Genomic DNA, 17,115 nt, shown 5'->3' with positions numbered 1-17,115 from the left:
GCTCATTTCAAAATAGCTTTAACCTTCTTCAGATCCATTCATATACCCTTGCCTGCTTCAATGATGAATTCAAGATATTTTATGCTGTTCATCTCAAACTCACTCTTTCTGATGTCTGCCTGCAGGCCTGCTTCCCATAGATGTATAAGCATCTTTTGTACATGCTCACAATGCTTCTGTAAGCTTCTTGAGAAAAATATCAAGATGTCATCTAAATAGACTGAGCAGAAGTCATCCAGATATTCATGTAATGCTCAGTTGATATATTTTTGAAATGTACTCAGAGCATTGGCCAAACCAAAGAGTGTAACCAGCTACTCAAATAGCTTATATCTGGTTCTAAAGACTGTCATCCACTCATCATCTTCTGTGATTCAAATCTTGTGAAAAGCTGCAATAATGTTCAGCTTAGTGAATCATTTAGTCTGTTCAATTTGCTGTAGAGTCTCACTGATTAATGATAGAGAATATCAATTCTTTCAGGTAATTTTGTTAAAAGCTCAATAGTCCACACAGAATCTTAGCTCACCCCCAGACTTCTTCATGAATAGTATGAGAGTAGCTGCAGAGGAGTTGCTCATTCTAATAAAACTCTTATCTAGATAATCTGTAAGAGTCTTTCACAAAGCCAGTAGTTCCTCTCAAGATATATTATATAATAGGCCTCAAAGGGGTTATTCCACACTATCATCAGCCTTTTTAATCAGTTCAATCTCATGATCTCTATCTGAGCCATGAAGTGGAGGTAGAGTGTCAGCAGTTTTCTTATCAAATATATCCAAAAACTCATGATAATGTTCAGGCAGCTTTTCTCTAGGGTCAATCTTTGATTTCACTTCTAGAGTCTTTTGAATGTCAGTCAAACTGACAGTGAAGATCTCAATGTTTCACTTCTCTTGAGTGCTCACAAGTCTAGAGAAGCTTATAGCAGAGATGGGAATCACATCAGCTTTTGCATTTGAACTAGACTCTATCTCTATGCCACTCTCTTCAAATCTCACAATTCTTTGATAAGGGATTACGGTCACCTTTTGCTGGGCCAGCTAGGGGTCACTTAGATATATATCATGACCATGTAACTCATTCATCATGTAGAGAAAGGCTCATTCAGTTATGTGACTGCCTATATCAATTTGAATGCCAGTCACTATGCTCATGGAGAGTCCCATGGAGTCTTCAAAGCCAGTCATTTTAACAGGGAGAATTTCAATGCACAGGAGCTTATGCTTGTTAATGTAGGATTGAGAAATAAGATCATAGACATTACATTCACTGTCTATCATTGCTCTAGTCAAAAAGGCATTATCTACTAGAGCATCAACAGTAAAGAGTTTGAATATCATCTTAGATTTAAATCTTCTTCATTGCTTTCTCATAAGCTTCTTATTTTGCTTCTTTCAATGTCTTTTGGTTAGAGCTACTCTTTTCTCAAATTCTCACTCATATTCACATTGTCATCATCCAGTACCAGCTTGAGGATCACCTTAGCTATCATGAGAGTGGCAGAGCATCTGGGAGATTTGAATAAGCAGCTCTTAATCATATAATCTCCAGCTTCACATCTCAGGCACAGGCCTTGCTCTCTTCATTGATTAACCTCTGTCTGATTTATCAATTTGACATGGTAAGTGCTTGGGGTCACAGCACTAGGAGAGAAATTCATCAGATCATCAGTGAAAGCTTGAGACCAGTTTCATCAGTCAAGAACAGTATGACAAAGTAGAGAGTGTGAATTAGATGTCATATGATCTGAAGAAGATCTGTCCTCATGATGTTTAGATCACTGTCTTAAAGTCTTAAGCTCAGAGAGTTGATGATCAACTAATCTAAGCTCCTTGCAGTAATTCTTATAGAGAGATGATTCCCTTACACCCATCATGCCTTCCCTCAGCTCCATACTTAGAGTGGATTTCAAATACCTCTTTTTAACATGATCATCTCATCTGTGATCATCAGCTTCCAGCAGTAGCTGATTAAATTCAGGCAGAAAGTCAAAGAAAGCTCTTCTACTCTGTCATAGATTGTTGAGCTTTTGCATAGCCTTTTTCTGTCATGCAGAATCACTAAAGAGCATGTGTGTCTGCTTCAGTAAGCTCTCTATCATGAAGTTGATCTTGTTCTTATTATTCTCAATTCAGAGATAAACTTAAGCTGCTGCCATTTCTTCCAGTCTTGAGTACACATATCAAGCATATTCCTCATTATTACCTAAAGCTTTCCTATTGATCTTAAGTTTTGATTGAAGCTTTAGCTCTCACTGAGGGTAGTGCTTCAGATTAGAATCATCATACTTCTTGCAGTCTGATAGCTTGATCTTTGATCTTCTGACTGCAATGAATGATTGCAGATTCAATTGAGAGAGAGTTGATGTTGAGATGTTCAAAGTTTGTCATAGATTAGCTATTTCAGCTTGCTGAGCTGCTATTAAATCTCTGTTCTCACACTGGACCTGTTTCTGCTGTTGAAAAAAGGTCATCCATTGTTGTTCAAAGCTGCTAGAGGTGTCTCTGCTCATTGCTTCATGTTGATTCATTTGTTGTACAAGTCTGCCACTTTATCTCATTTGGCTAGATGTTTTCAATGTTGCTCATTCATTTGTTAGCATGATTGCTAACCCAGTCTATTCATATACCAGTGCTATCACTGAACTTCATGATGTAGAATTTAAGGCTCTCAATAGTCTATCATATGTCAGCATGTTTGCTGAGCTTCATGATACAGAATTAAGACTCTCAGTGGCCTATCAATGAAAGGAGTGAAGCAATTCATAATGTAAAGGGTTAAGCTCTAAGAATTAGAGGCTAGTCCTCCTATATAACAAGGACAAATTGCTTGAGAAAGGGAAGAAAAGAATGAGATGAGAACTCAAGCTTAAGCAAGCTCATGTAGCATGATCACGTGCGCACATGCAAACAATGGCTAGGCTGAGTCAGCCAGCCAGAGCAAATCTAGGAGTTCAACCCCTTATATTGACATCATAAGATTTAAAGATCTACTTTCATATAGATGAGAGATTTTGCAGAAACTGCTATTTTTCATACTCAATAAGATCATGACATGCAATGTAGTGAACTGCTTTTAAATAATAATACTTGTATTATTGAAATGATATACTATTTAGAAATTGTAGTAAATAAGTTATATGTGATAAAAATTCATATAAAATTATTTTATAAAAATTTATATACTGTATGAACTTCTCAATGATATGAGATTTATGATTATTTATTAAAAGTAATCAATAACTTTTCTTCTATCTGTTTTCTATAGCAGTATTGAAATGTTTAATTCATTCAAATTCAATTTCATCATTTGTAAATTCAGTATATAATATAGTAATTCTATAATTGCTGAGTAAATTTATCTGTGTATATTAATTCTTCAAGTGTATTTTAAAGATTAAGATTATTAATGATAAAATGATATAATTATTCATGAATATACATTCACTAACTGTAATCAAATCTCTTGAAAAGAATAAAGAAATAATGAAATTAACTTTTTTAAAAGTAGTTATAATTCATTCTTTACATTTTTATTCTTCTTGAAATTCAATCCCATTGAAGTTGTATGTATCACAAATGTGAAATTGATACTGCTCAAACAAAATCTAAAGATATTCAAATCATATATTGATATATTTAATATTTTTAACTGTTACTTTCTTTAAATTCAATGACTTCTATTTCATTCTCTTATACTCAGATAGGTATTCAATGAATCTATAAGTTCACATCTTGCTGACTTTTGAAGAAGAGATAGTAAAATTTATATACTGATGTCTGAGTATTAAATTCACAAAATCTTCAATATATTCAGCTATAAGAGGACAATTCTTTTCATCAAGCAACTTAACTCATCATTTAATCATGTTCTTTTAACTCTTATTTAATCTCTTGTTAACTGAAATCTTTGCAGTATTCAGATTTCTTTCATTGATATACACTCAGAGACATTGATAAGAAACCTCAAATTCTCATGACAGAGACAGTATTCTGAAATTTGAGGTTCTTTGACGATAAGTGACAGCTTTTTGAATATGATCTTTGATATTTTTATCCTTATTTGACATTGTGGTGAGTTATTAATTGATGAAGATGATGAAGATGATGAAATTGCAAGATTTTTATTGTTTTGGTGTTTTTATCATTTTAATGTGGTGCACCCACATTTGGTGTGGGTTGCGCAGCGGCACGATTATTCCGCCGGGAAAAGCGCTATTTATCATTTTGAGGTGAGGGGGTATTCCAGTATTTAGGAGTGTGAGAGATATATTTATGTTATTGCTGAAATACATTCGTTAAACTTAAAAATAAACGTAAGATTAAATAAAAACATTAATTCCAATTCTGAAATTAAAAATTAAAAATAGAGATATCTCGCCTTAAACTAAGAACTAAGATGTTTGATTTCTATTTTATATTTTTTCACATAATTTACTCATTTGCAATAATCGGCAAAAGCTACACTCTTTCTGTGGAGTGCGTAACTAGGGGCTGGGGATTCTTCTATTAAAAAGGAGCATTTCTGCTCGGTGTTGATGCAACCCTGAGGGGCCCTGTGGCCACTCCTGTGCACTGCCATTGCCCCTCTTCTAATGAGGGTTTGGGTTCTTTACGAAAATATATAGGGGAGAAACACAGTAGAGGAGGAAGGGAGGAAGGAAAAGGAAGAGAAGAAGTCGCTATCTGAGTGTACTTAGGAGTCTTTTTTGGCCGGCAGTTTCCACCAACACGCTCTGCTGATGCCAATATTAATTTGGAGGGAATTATTGACAGTGAATAATAAGAATCGCGGTGTCTTGAGTAATATATAATGGTATATGTTTGTCATTGATGGAACTCTATAGGATGCATTTATGCTATGGGTGAAAGATAAAAATATTGCATGTTGAGGAGGAATCTATGTGTTTTGTTTTATCCAATGAGGGTATATGTATATTTAGACGTGGGTAGTAGGGAGTTCGTGCAAATCTCAGTGTGCACGCGGATGTCGCGTAAGGTGTTTTATCAGCAACGTAGGTTGAAAGGTGGGTAGGATAGACTGGACTGCTCGCGATGCGTTTCTCTAGGGCTAGTATTTTTCACGAAAAGATGAAGAATGATATATATCCTCAAGCCTAGTCCCGTCCCAGCCGCTCCTCCTCATCATCCATAAGTTCATAAGCCGGTCTATATCTAGCCTTTCTATGTTGATCATCATTTGAATCCTGATCCCTGATCTGCAATTTCGGGTTCGGATGCGTATCATTCATCCCACCTAGGCTGGTATATCCCTCATCGTACAAAGGACAATACTCAATTCCCAGATGTCGAATAAACGCCCATATCTCCGCATAATGCCAGTCGATCACGGGATGTATTCGCACAAAATCCGGCCAGCCGTGATCTGTGCGGTCAAAATGGGTTAATTTCTCGCCGTGAGGATCTGTGCGGCGGGTACCAACAAATATAGCCCGGATTTGAGGGTGGAGGGATAGGTAGGAGGCAAATGCGCTGCGGATTGTGGCGTGTGGGGGGTCTGTGGTATAGCAGACTAAGGAGAGGTGGTAGGCGTGAGAGGAGGACGCGACGAAGTCCTCGACTGATCGGAAGGGGTGGTGTGGCTGCGCATAAATGGCTGGGATTGTGGATGGAGGGCTGGAAGTGGAGGATTTTTTTCTATTGTCATCGGTTGCTGTTCTGGTGGCCGCGGGGAAAGGGTGGAGGCTGGCCAGGAAAAGAATGAGCATCACTAGGCAATCCTTCCCGCCATTGTAGGAGAGGGAAAGATCTTGGAGGGAAAAGCGATGGAGGGCTTCTTGTATGACACGGAGGGAGGTGCAGGTTCTGTTCTGGACTCTATGGAGGATGCTTGTTGGGTCGTGGGATTCGGAGAGGAATGAGAATACTTGTTCATGGAGGCGGGCGACCACTGTGGAGAGGGGTGGGTGGGAGTGCTCTTCGTGGAGCTCTTTAAAGGCACGCATAGCTGGCTGCTCTGCCTGCGTAGGTAGGGACTGGGGTTTTGCAGCGGTGGTGTTGGTAGTTGACGGGGTGTCGTGGGTCGGTGGAGATTGCAGATATCCATTTTGTTGTGATATACAGCTTTCCTTGGCGGATTCAACACTGTTTGGAAGTCGTCTGTCTCCGGCCGGTATGGAGGACAGAGAATTGGTCATGGCAGTGAGCTGGGTTCCGCAGGGAGGGCTAATGGAAATGTATATATATTGAATGCTGGAGAGGTATCAATTAAAGCGTTTTACGGAACGAGGAGAGAATGTGCCGTGATGACTGCGTTGCAGTGGACAGGACAGGGTAAGATAGTGATTGGGGGATCTGGGAACAGAACCGTGGACGAGGTTTCGGGTCCTATTCTCCTAACTCGGCCCGGTCCAAAATATATTTTATCTTTTTGCCGTTTCCCCTCTACTTATTTTTATTTTTCTTTCTTTCTTTCTTTTTTTCTAGGGGCCCAGACTTCAAACGTCAGAACCTGAGAAAGTTGGCACTATAATTATCGGCCTGTGGGGCTTAGCGGTTTAGTCACCCCGCATTTCAGCCGAGGCGCAGGCGGGAAAAGCTAATTCATTCTAGAAATGGTATAATTCCTCTGTATGTGGATTATTAAAATAACTGGAATGTGCTTATCGCTATTGTCAAAGGGTATCGAAGGTTGTTGGATTCATTTAATATAGGTAAGCTAGGACCCGAAGGGGTCCGAAGGGGAAGATTGGAGTTACTGTTTGCAAGGCACCCGTCACAATGCCCAATACTTGACCAAGCAGATAAGTTTGTGAGGAGACCAGACATAGAAACAAGGGTTAAGAATACCAGGTTTAAACGCCTGCCATGTCATTCAAGATCAATACTCTAGAATTGCCCAGGTGTTGTCATCTACAGTCGGGAATATCAATCCGTTGCTCAAAAGTTCTTCACCTCCCTTAAACACTTCCCCGGCAGATAACCCCATTAGCGCCGCCAGATTCTGTACATGGAGGCCCTCATTGCTCTGTGGAGTTTCACTTAAAGTCTCGTACACCTTCCGCGCCAATGGTGACATTGGAGGCAATACCCTTCCGGCGAAAGTTGAACTCCCGCCTCCACCAACAGCAGGTGCTGCTCCAGCCACTGGTTTGTCCCCTTGCTGTTCTCCCGGTGGACCCCGCGTATAATAAAGATGTATAGCTGTAGCTTCGAGGAAATGACAATGATATTCATTCATATTCGTTATGGGCCGGATAACATGTGCGACGAAATTGCGCCGATTGTTGAAATTGTTAAGCTTGCCCCAAACTTTGGCATATCCATTGACCTGGATTTCCGATTCCGATGGGTGTGCAGCATCTCTCGCTTCCATCTCGTCTCCCGTGGGATTCACAGCGTTCTTTTCGAGCCATAATTTAACTTCGATTTCTCCGGTGCCGTCGTCTAGTTTGTATGTGACAAATGTTGTGAGGTGGCTGATGGCGCGGACCTGGCCGACGAAGACAATCTGAGACACCTCTGTGCCAGATATTTTGAAATCTGTGTCCCCGTGTGTTTGACTGGCATCCTGGGTCTGCTTTATCGTCACGGGCCGGAGTGAGCTTTTACCATAGCCTCCTCCCTATGAATGAGTCAAGGCACATGTCAGACATATATCTCAAAATCCAACTGCACAATGAAGGCTAGATTTATGGTATAAGGCTATTTCATACTTTGGAGTCTGATTGACTGCCTCCTTCACCTCCTGTGAAACCCCCTCCGCCCATCCCACCTTGGGCGCCATACGAGGTGGTAGATGTGTACTGGTTGCCGTAATCGTAGTCTGCGCCGGGAGCATTAGCATAAGGTAAAAGGACACAAACAACTGACACGAGCCTACCAACCCATGGATACTACATAAGATATTTAGGGAAAGAGGTGGATATATATCAGAATTGTGTTTGTCGTATGGTTGCTGCCTTTATCTTCTTCTCACAGTCTAATTAAAAGTCCCGTGAAGTCGTGTCAGTTGACGCGTTTTTTGGCGTCTGGAAAAATGGCACGGGCAGCCCGGAGACCGGGAGTACCTTGTTCCACTCACCGCCTTCCCATTTTGGTTTCTCCGGAAGAATTGCACCTCCAAAACCTGAAAAAATGAAAATGAAAATGAAACGAAATTATTAGACGAAATCGACAGTGATGACAATTTGATCCAGGAGATATGAACAACAGCAAAAAGGTAACTTCAATTGTTGTTTAAAATTGACGGTATGTATATTGGTGATCTATACCAATTTCAGGCTATACAGAGAAACTAACTTTGCCCGCTTGAGTGTTAGGGATATCTCCTCATTCTCAGCGTCCCGAAACGTGTTTGGCATGGTCTACCTAGGCTAGAGGCTTAGGTTCACTATCCCAACACGCTGAAATACTGAGATAGCGTGTTCATTAGGTGGTTCGAATTTGGACTGGCCCGGTAAATCGCCATGTCCCATCGGGATGTCTCTCCAGCAGCTTCCGAGAATGAGCTCGACATCTCAGATTTACTTTTTAACGGGGACGAGGACGCCTCCGACTTGGAAACGTCCCCCAAAATGTCAAAGCCGCAGCAAAACTTGGATCTTGATATGATGGGCGACACTGATGGTGACGCAGCTTTTATCGCGGCCCGACAAGCAGCGGCAAATCGAAAGGCGGCAAATCTGAAAGGCCGAACTGTGAAAAAGGGTGGAGGTTTCCAGTCCATGGGGCTCAATGCGACTCTTCTCAAAGCCATTGCACGGAAGGGCTTCTCTGTTCCGACCCCCATTCAACGCAAAACTATTCCACTTCTCTTAGATGACCAGGATGTTGTGGGAATGGCGAGGACTGGATCGGGCAAAACTGCAGCATTTGTGATTCCCATGATTGAGAAGCTAAAATCCCACAGTGCAAAATTTGGGGCTAGGGCGTTGATTATGTCACCCTCTAGAGAATTGGCACTGCAGACACTCAAGGTCGTGAAGGAATTGGGTCGTGGAACGGACTTGAAGTGCGTTCTCTTGGTTGGAGGTGATAGCCTCGAAGAGCAGTTTGAATATATGTCAGGGAACCCTGATATAATCATTGCCACCCCTGGGCGATTTCTTCATTTGAAAGTAGAAATGTCGCTGGACTTGTCTAGTATTCGCTATGTCGTTTTCGATGAAGCGGACAGGCTTTTTGAGATGGGCTTTTCAGCACAGTTAACAGAAATTCTTCACGGCCTACCTTCTTCACGGCAAACCCTACTCTTTTCTGCAACCCTGCCGAAATCTTTGGTGGAATTTGCTCGAGCAGGCCTGCAAGAGCCAACCCTGATCCGCCTGGATGCAGAGAGCAAAATTTCCCCGGACCTTCAAAATGGATTCTTTACAATTAAGTCGTCTGAGAAGGAGGGCGCTCTACTACATCTTCTTCACGATATTATCAAAATTCCTACGGGGGAAACTGAAGCTGGTAAACGGACAAAAGAAGAGTTACATAACCCGAAGAAACGAAAACGATCCGATCCCGTGGTAAAGTCGCATAAAGAATCGCCCACTGAACATTCTACAATTATATTCACAGCCACAAAACATCATGTGGATTATCTAACGTCAGTACTTCGCCAGTCTGGCTTTGCGGTTTCATATGCATATGGCTCATTAGACCAAACAGCTCGCAAAATCGAGGTCCAAAATTTCCGTTCCGGAATTACCCATATCCTTGTTGTGACTGATGTTGCAGCCCGCGGTATTGATATCCCTATTCTTTCTAATGTAATTAACTACGATTTCCCTTCACAATCTAAAATCTTTGTCCACCGTGTGGGACGGACCGCCCGAGCGGGCAGGACTGGTTGGAGTTACAGTCTTATCCGAGAGTCCGATGCTCCGTATTTACTCGACCTCCAACTCTTCCTTGGTCGACCACTCATTCTAGGAAGAGCCTCGGGCCAACAAGTCAACTATGCCGAGGATGTTGTTGTTGGTAGTTTACAGAGAGACCAGGTTTCCCGCTATTGTGAATGGGTGTCCAAACTTCTAGACGAGGACGTTGATGTTGCGTTACAGCGCGAAGTCGCCATGAAGGGTGAGAAGTTATACATGAGAACACGAAATTCAGCCTCCAGCGAAAGCGCTAAGCGGGCAAAGGAGCTGGTTGGCTCGGACGAGTGGATGATGGTGCATCCCTTGTTCAACGACGAATCTAGCCGACTAGAAGAGGAAAGGGAGAAGATGCTTGCTCGATTGGGAGGCTATAAACCGCAAGAAACAATTTTTGAAATTGGTGGCAGGCGAGGGGGTAAAAAGGGAAACGACGAGGCAATTGAGATGATGAGAAAGATGAGGTCGACATTCGAATCTAAGAGGGCACGAAAGGAGACCGGACAAAAAATTTCAAATTTAACCGATGAATCAGGGGTAGCCGATTCTCAACACAATGATGATAATGGTGATAATGAGGGAGATGAGTTGGCTGATTTTGATGGCGATGATGATAACGTGGGTAACGCCGACGACATGTCGCTGGCATCTGATTCAGAACTGGAAGTCACCTTCTCCTATCCCCAGTCTAGCATATCGAAGTCAAAAAAGGCTGCCAATAATCCAACGCTTGGAGACTCCTTTCAGAACCCAGAGTACTTCATGTCATACACTCCTGCATCCAACTCTCTGGTTGAAGATCGTGCATACGGCGTTCATTCCGGCTCGAACACCAATTTCGTTGAAGCATCACGCGGCGCCACCATGGATCTTGCGGGTGACGAAAGCGCTTCACGCGGTTTTGGAGAACCGCGATCAATCATGCGCTGGGATAAGCGCCAAAAAAAATATGTATGTCGCCGGAACGACGAGGATGGATCCAAAAGAGGTAAAGGAGACCTCCTTGTCCGTGGTGAGAGTGGAACCAAAATTGCGGCAAGTTTCCGTAGTGGAAGATTTGATGCGTGGAAGAAAGGGAAACGGATTGGTCGCATGCCAAGGGTCGGGGAGGCAGAAGACCCTGGTTTGGGTTCTGGAGCACCTGGAGAGAAAAAATATAGACATCGGAAGGATCAGGCTCCCAAGTCTCCCGACAAGTTTAGGGATGATTACGAAAAGAAAAAGAAGAAGGTTGAGGCCGCTAAACAGCGTGAGATGGAGAAGGCTTTTGATCCTTCGTCTAACGCTAAAGGGAGAGGTAAAGTTCACGGCAAGAATGAGCTTAAGAATGTTGAAGATGTGAGGAGAGCGAGAAAATTGAAGGAAAAGAGAAGGGAGAAGAATGCCCGACCCACAAAGAAAGGTAAGGGAGGTAGGTTGTTGAGAAGATCTTAGCCTTTGAGATACCCTAATCATGATTTTACCATTTCAACCCGAGGCGCAATCAACAAATATACATAAAAAACTTTTTGGTTCTTGATTGATTGATCTCTCTCTTTTCCTTCTGGTCATTTCCAGTGCGGTATTTACTCCTGAACCTTAACTTTTAGAGGGCCTTGCAAAAGCACTATAGGCTGCCTGACACCCGCGTGTGCATTGCGTCCAGTACGTATGGCATATTCATCGGGTTTATCTTCCAGCGCTCCTGGGGATTAAGTTGGATGGTCTGGTTAGATACCTCACCGACAGCTTCCAGTATACTCGGTTCCTTGTGTATCTAATACTCTTTCGATGTGTTGTGCTACGTTCAACGTCCCCATGTTTATTCTCCTGACGTCTATGACACGGTTGTGAGTACACATTTAAACAGGCGCAGCACGAATGACAGACTCTCACCGTATGTCCATGCTGGCATGTCGCTCGCCACCATGATGCGGGTTGACAGTGGGATTTTAAACATGACTCTCTCAGCCTGGTGTTGCGTTTCAACCGGAAGACTCCTTGCCTATCTTATCTGTGTTAGAAAGATGATGTTGATCCTTCATAAACTCTCTTGGAAGAATACAGTAGAGCAACAAGATATTTCTGTGAATGTTCCCTTGGATTTCACCTTCTTGACCACGCACTTACCTATCTATAATACATGGCTCATTATATCGAAAAGCCTGGTTGAAAACCTCCCTATCCTCTCGTTCTCGATAAGGCGGGCCTGAGAAAGAATTCAACATGTGACCATGTTGCAGATGCGGTGTTCCGATCTTAATCATTCCCCGCGCACGCCGAGTAGGGAGTCGCCTGGCGAGTGACTCTTTTCTTTCTTTTTTCCCCTCAATTTACCCTGCATAGATCTTCGTCTGGTCTGTAGTACGGTTCGTCGATTTATATTTCTGCATGCGTTAATTGCGTTGTCATCATCATCCTTATTTGACACCCTCCTTCGTCGTCGTCTGTTCCCTTTCGCACGCATGGTGTTACTACATGTACAACCATGCGATCCTCAGGAAAACCAGCAACGGATGTGTATGGGAGTTTGGATCTATTTCTGTTGTTCGGAAATACTGTGTGATGTTTCCCCACCATGAACTTGTGGTATATGGCTTAGTCTTGGGCTGAGCTACAGGAATACAAGTTTTGACCAGGACTGCAGGATGATCAGTTCCCGTCTGCCGCATATAATGGGCGATTAGCGATGACAGATATGCACAACGATACTAATAAGGACCCAATGTTCAGGTCACACTTAGTATTTTGCCTGTCCGATCCCTGAAACATCTTGAGAACACGAATTTTTCTAGACGTTTAAAAACAGTGCAAATGTGGATCCACATTTCCTATTGACTGCCACTTCGAGCAGCAATAGCAATCACTTCCTGTTGCCACGTAGGCGGAACCCAGCCAGAAACCAAATATTTCAATATATCACCCGGTTATCCGTCCTCATCCGACGCACTTACGGCCAGCGTCTACTTCACCGAGCCAAGTGAGTTTGGAATAACGCCTAAAATGATTCCAGCTCTTCGATATGTACTATCATACAATGTGTTACCCAGCAGTGACATAAGAGTTACTCGACCAGCGTGGATGGCAGCCTTGTCAGGATATTCGATTGCAAGGGAACCTCAAAAGGAAATTAGGGGGCGGAGATGCGAGTACGAAGCGCCAGAGGCGAACCCTGCAGCAAACTGACGATGTGTCCCTGGTTTGGAGCAATCATCTTCTATGGAACCTACCATGGCTCCAGTCGTTTCCAGTCGTTAAGGTAATTGCGTATGCATGTTGGAATTTTGGTGCGTGTGCGGGGCACTTTTATGTTCGCTCTCCAAGCCTTTGACTGTTGGAAAGTCTATGCATCCATTTCTACATCCATACATACATACCTCCATGCACTATTCAGAAGAGCTATAATTTACAGGGGAGCAGAGCACTTCTTTCTCTACCTCAACCTCCACAAACTGCATGTCATCTGCATTGATGTGCAAGTTTCTCCGCATGACGATGTGTAAGGGTGAAATAGGCCTGACCATCTAAGGGCGACATGGAGTCGTCCCGCCCCATCGGGATCACGTTTCCTCGTGATTGAAGAGGATAATGGGACGTACAGAGAAACAGTGAGTATAAAAATAGATATATTCCTCTCAAACACAATAACTTAGCCGCTGGCATGTCCGGGTCGAGGGTGATCAGTAATGCAACGCATGGGTAACTATAGCCATCATTCGTTATTTAATGGCTGGTCCCAGCTATAAGCTCCGCATCTTATACCCTTGTATTTATACTATTTAAGTTGTGATTTCCTTCCATCTTCGTCATAATCCATCCATATCCATACCTTCGAGGACCTATCCCATAGCAGGGTAGAAGGAATAAATGATTTGAGCAGTAGTCCGGTCCTTGTGGAGGGGAAATGCGACGCAGGGGGCTGTTGAATGCATGTAGCCGTTGTACATACTTAATAATGTCAATACGGTGAAGGAGAATTAAACAGCCGGATATTTCTTCGCTTTTCCTTTATGCAGGGAAATGATGCAGTGAGGTACAGCATTAGTTATGTATGAAATAGGGTTGAGGAAGGTAACCAGGCGGTTATCCGACAGATAAATTCATCCGTGGATGCTAACCACACCATTCCAATATGGGTATATGAGCCTATGTCTACTCTGGGATTGATGGAGCCTTCTATCAATTCTGCGTAGGGCAGAATTCAAATTTTGAGACTCCATCGCTGCTTGATGTATATTCCTTATAAAAGGGGTTGTGATACTCTTATAAAACATATGGGAAAAAAAAAATGCACACTCTCCTCACTTCAGATGGGAGCAATCGCACTTCCCCCCGAGTATAAATGGGCCAAGGAGAGCAAATCAGAACTCATATTAGCAATTTCATAGTAACTTTGGCGAGTCTGGTAGACGGACAGGAACTAGAAGAATGGAATACATACCTTTAATCCATGCATAAAATACTGTACATATACACTACTCAGTCTATAAAGAAACATTTCATAAGTATCAGCGTCAAAATCGCGCAAGATATAGTCAAAAGATTAGAAAAACGTCGTAAAGTGGTGTTAAGTTACCAAATACCACATGAAAAAATTGTTCATAGCTGTAAACGCAAAGGGTATCATCGAGGAACGGCGGCAGGATAGACAGAATAAGTTGAAAAAAAGGAAAGAAGAAACGCATTTTGAAATACAGCAAAATCAACACATGGGCGCCACCAGGTATCATATAAGAATTGAAAAACTAAAAAATGGACAAAGGAAACGCCACTACTATCAACACTATAATCCCTTTCCCCATGAGTACACGTATATATATAGCCACGTAAACAAGTGATAAAACCCAACGAGAAGATGGAGCCACCAAACAGCTCTGATATCAGAGCAGCATCCCTGCCCGGATGGAAAACACAAAGGAAGGAAAAAGACAAAACAAGGTGGAGAATAGAATGAAATAATCGCACTCGACAAAAAGTGGTCTGCGGTAATCGTTATGTGGGTATGTGTTCTGTCGGATATGTGATGTAGGACCAAGAAGAACGAGAGTCTGAACAGACACGCAATCTGCAGAGTCCCTGATCTGTCCATCCACAAGTTTTGCACATAATGCGCTCCCCTCTAGTATTTTTTAATTAATCTTCCTTCCCCCCCCTTCCTATCAAACAACACAAACAAACCGGACAAAAGAGAAATAATCAAGGAAATTCTGCGTATCTTGACCGATCCCATAAGCTCTAGAATTTATATTCTGCTCCTCCAGGATGAATTCATTGCTTTATCTCATCCATTCATATCATTATATTCAGTTCTTAGTTGAAACGAACATTCATGGATCTCGTGTGTCAGTCAAATTAAGGAATCTCAGCTAGTCGTTGACCATGTCCCCTAGAGCCATCTTCTGTCGTTTTGCAGGTCGAGATTCAGATTCTCCTTCTTTCTCCTTTGTTGTGAAGCTTTTCTCATGTTGAGCGAGATGAAGACTATTGGAAATTGAAACTGAAGTTGAAAACCTGGATTGTCGCTGTGACAGAGTTTGCTGTGGCGGAGGCTGCGGTGGTAGGGGCATAGGACGATATGAATCGAATAACCTGCGTCCAGCAGATCCGGTGGAAAAATATGCAGGTTGAAAAGGGGGTTGCGTCGGGTGAGGGCGGGAGTCCTCCAACTCTTGAGTGCGGTCAACGCGGTTAGGAGGCTCCCGGCCCGATTGGAATGACGGCAGGGATGGAGGGAGTGGCGTTGGCGCCGGTGCGCTAGGGGGGTGTTGGATGCTTTGGGAAAACTCCAATTCTGGGCCTGTGTTTGAAGGTTTAAGAGGTGGTAATGTGATTTGAGGCTGGCCCGGACCAGAAAATGGGTAGTTACGCACCGCACCAGATAACGATAAGGGCGGACTCGATAGCGGCCCATGTGGAGAACCTGGTCTTGCGAAATATGAAGACCGAGGGGGAGGTGCCTGGTGTTGTTGGTACTGGCTAGGAGATTGATTTGTTGGCAGTCTCTTACCATAAAAAGGGTGCACAGATGTAGGCGTATCGCGATATTCAGGAGCAAATGCAGATGATGGTCTTGCTCCAGGAGAAAATAAAGGGGAGCTATGGGGTGGTGCTGGCTGAGGAGAACCACCGGAAAGCGCAGGTTGCCTTGGAAAGTGGCCCTGAAGGGGCGGAGACAGCGTCATAGCCTGTGATCGCGATGGAGAAGCCCACATGTGAGTGTTGCCTATGGCAGGACTAAGTCTTGGTCTTCCATATTCTCCACCAATCTCGCTAGATGACGTTGATTGTTGTAATTCTGTACTAGGTCGAATTTCTCGTGAAGAGGAAGCCCGTCGATGGCTATAAATTTGGGATATAGGAGAGGAACCCTGAGGTCGAGGGCGAGATGTTCCCGGATGATTGAAGCTTGTCTCGTATGGTCGTAGAGGCCCTTCTTCGGCCTTCAATGGTGGTCGACCTCTTCTTTTATGTCTCACATCTACACAAGATTCCTATTTTAAGGCAGTTAGTACGGGACATGCTGCATACCCGACACCAAAGATTATATAATAGCAGTCCGAGCTTCTAATTATACAGAAGCATGCATGGTTAAGTTTTGATAGCAAGAGATTCCCACGTAGCTCACCTCTTTACCAGCTGAAATACATCTTCGGCATGGGCGCGCCGAGTCACAGCCAAGATGCTTTTTCTTACAATTCACACATGCCGATGCGACGTGAGCTTTTGCTCTGCGCATGGATCTCGGGGGAAGTGGGGTGGCTCTTGGAGGTAGAAACGCCCCAGCCGGGAGAGTAGGTCGGATTTGGGAGTCATCAACCGAGGGCAGTCCTAAGATGGATATCCCTGGTTGCCCAGCAGAAAGTCGTCGCGAATCTGGTTGGAGAACATCAGGTCCTTGGGCTCCGGCCAGGGGTTCTGCGAAAGATAAAAGCGGCTGTAGAGCTCCACGCGAGGTGGTTGGAATCGGAGAAATAGAGCGTTTTCGGCGTCTGTCTCCGCAAAGTGGATCGAAACGATTCTCTGGCGACGGAGAACCGGACATAGGGGGAGAAAGGTAGGGAGCCCGAAGGTGGAGAGCACAGGAATTGTCTGGAAGGTTCAAAATTAAAGAGAACCTTAGAGGATCGGAGCTTAGCCCGGGGGCTCGTCCGAATGGCGTGAAAGGGAGGGGGCGCCCGGCAGATCGTACGGAGTGCATGAGGTTCGATTTTCCCAAACCAACGTCTGGAACTGTAAAAGATGGAGCGAAGCATTAAAACGACGGACAAAGAAGCCTGTATATGGCATAAGAGGCCAAGCTGATA

At 43.5% G+C, this 17,115-nt stretch overlaps 4 protein-coding genes across 4 annotated transcripts; 1 reads left to right on the top strand and 3 right to left on the bottom strand.

Annotated features, from left to right (window-relative positions):
• Positions 1-5,119: 5,119 nt before the first annotated feature.
• Positions 5,120-6,160, bottom strand: PAAG_03971 (hypothetical protein; the record flags this gene model as incomplete). The annotated part of the gene is made up of 1 exon (XM_002794332.1): positions 5,120-6,160. The coding sequence occupies one exon, from the start codon at positions 6,158-6,160 to the stop codon at positions 5,120-5,122; it is 1,041 nt and encodes a 346-aa protein (XP_002794378.1).
• Positions 6,161-6,843: 683 nt separating this feature from the next.
• Positions 6,844-8,326, bottom strand: PAAG_03970 (replication factor-A protein; the record flags this gene model as incomplete). Its single annotated transcript, XM_015845118.1, has 5 exons — positions 6,844-7,587; positions 7,679-7,788; positions 7,846-7,858; positions 8,047-8,091; positions 8,237-8,326. The coding sequence occupies 5 exons, from the start codon at positions 8,324-8,326 to the stop codon at positions 6,844-6,846; spliced, it is 1,002 nt and encodes a 333-aa protein (XP_015702207.1).
• A 105-nt stretch (positions 8,327-8,431) lies between these two features.
• PAAG_03969 (ATP-dependent RNA helicase DBP10) lies at positions 8,432-11,266 on the top strand (the record flags this gene model as incomplete). The annotated part of the gene is made up of 1 exon (XM_015845117.1): positions 8,432-11,266. One exon carries the CDS (start codon positions 8,432-8,434, stop codon positions 11,264-11,266), a length of 2,835 nt encoding a protein of 944 aa, XP_015702206.1.
• A 3,911-nt stretch (positions 11,267-15,177) lies between these two features.
• PAAG_03968 (hypothetical protein) lies at positions 15,178-16,853 on the bottom strand (the record flags this gene model as incomplete). The annotated part of the gene is made up of 2 exons (XM_002794329.1): positions 15,178-16,302; positions 16,437-16,853. 2 exons carry the CDS (start codon positions 16,851-16,853, stop codon positions 15,178-15,180), a joined length of 1,542 nt encoding a protein of 513 aa, XP_002794375.1.
• Positions 16,854-17,115: the final 262 nt, after the last annotated feature.

This window comes from Paracoccidioides lutzii (assembly GCF_000150705.2).
Source record: "Paracoccidioides lutzii Pb01 unplaced genomic scaffold supercont2.9, whole genome shotgun sequence".
Classification (NCBI taxonomy): domain Eukaryota; kingdom Fungi; phylum Ascomycota; class Eurotiomycetes; order Onygenales; family Ajellomycetaceae; genus Paracoccidioides; species Paracoccidioides lutzii.
This window is presented reverse-complemented; position numbering and strand designations above follow the sequence as displayed.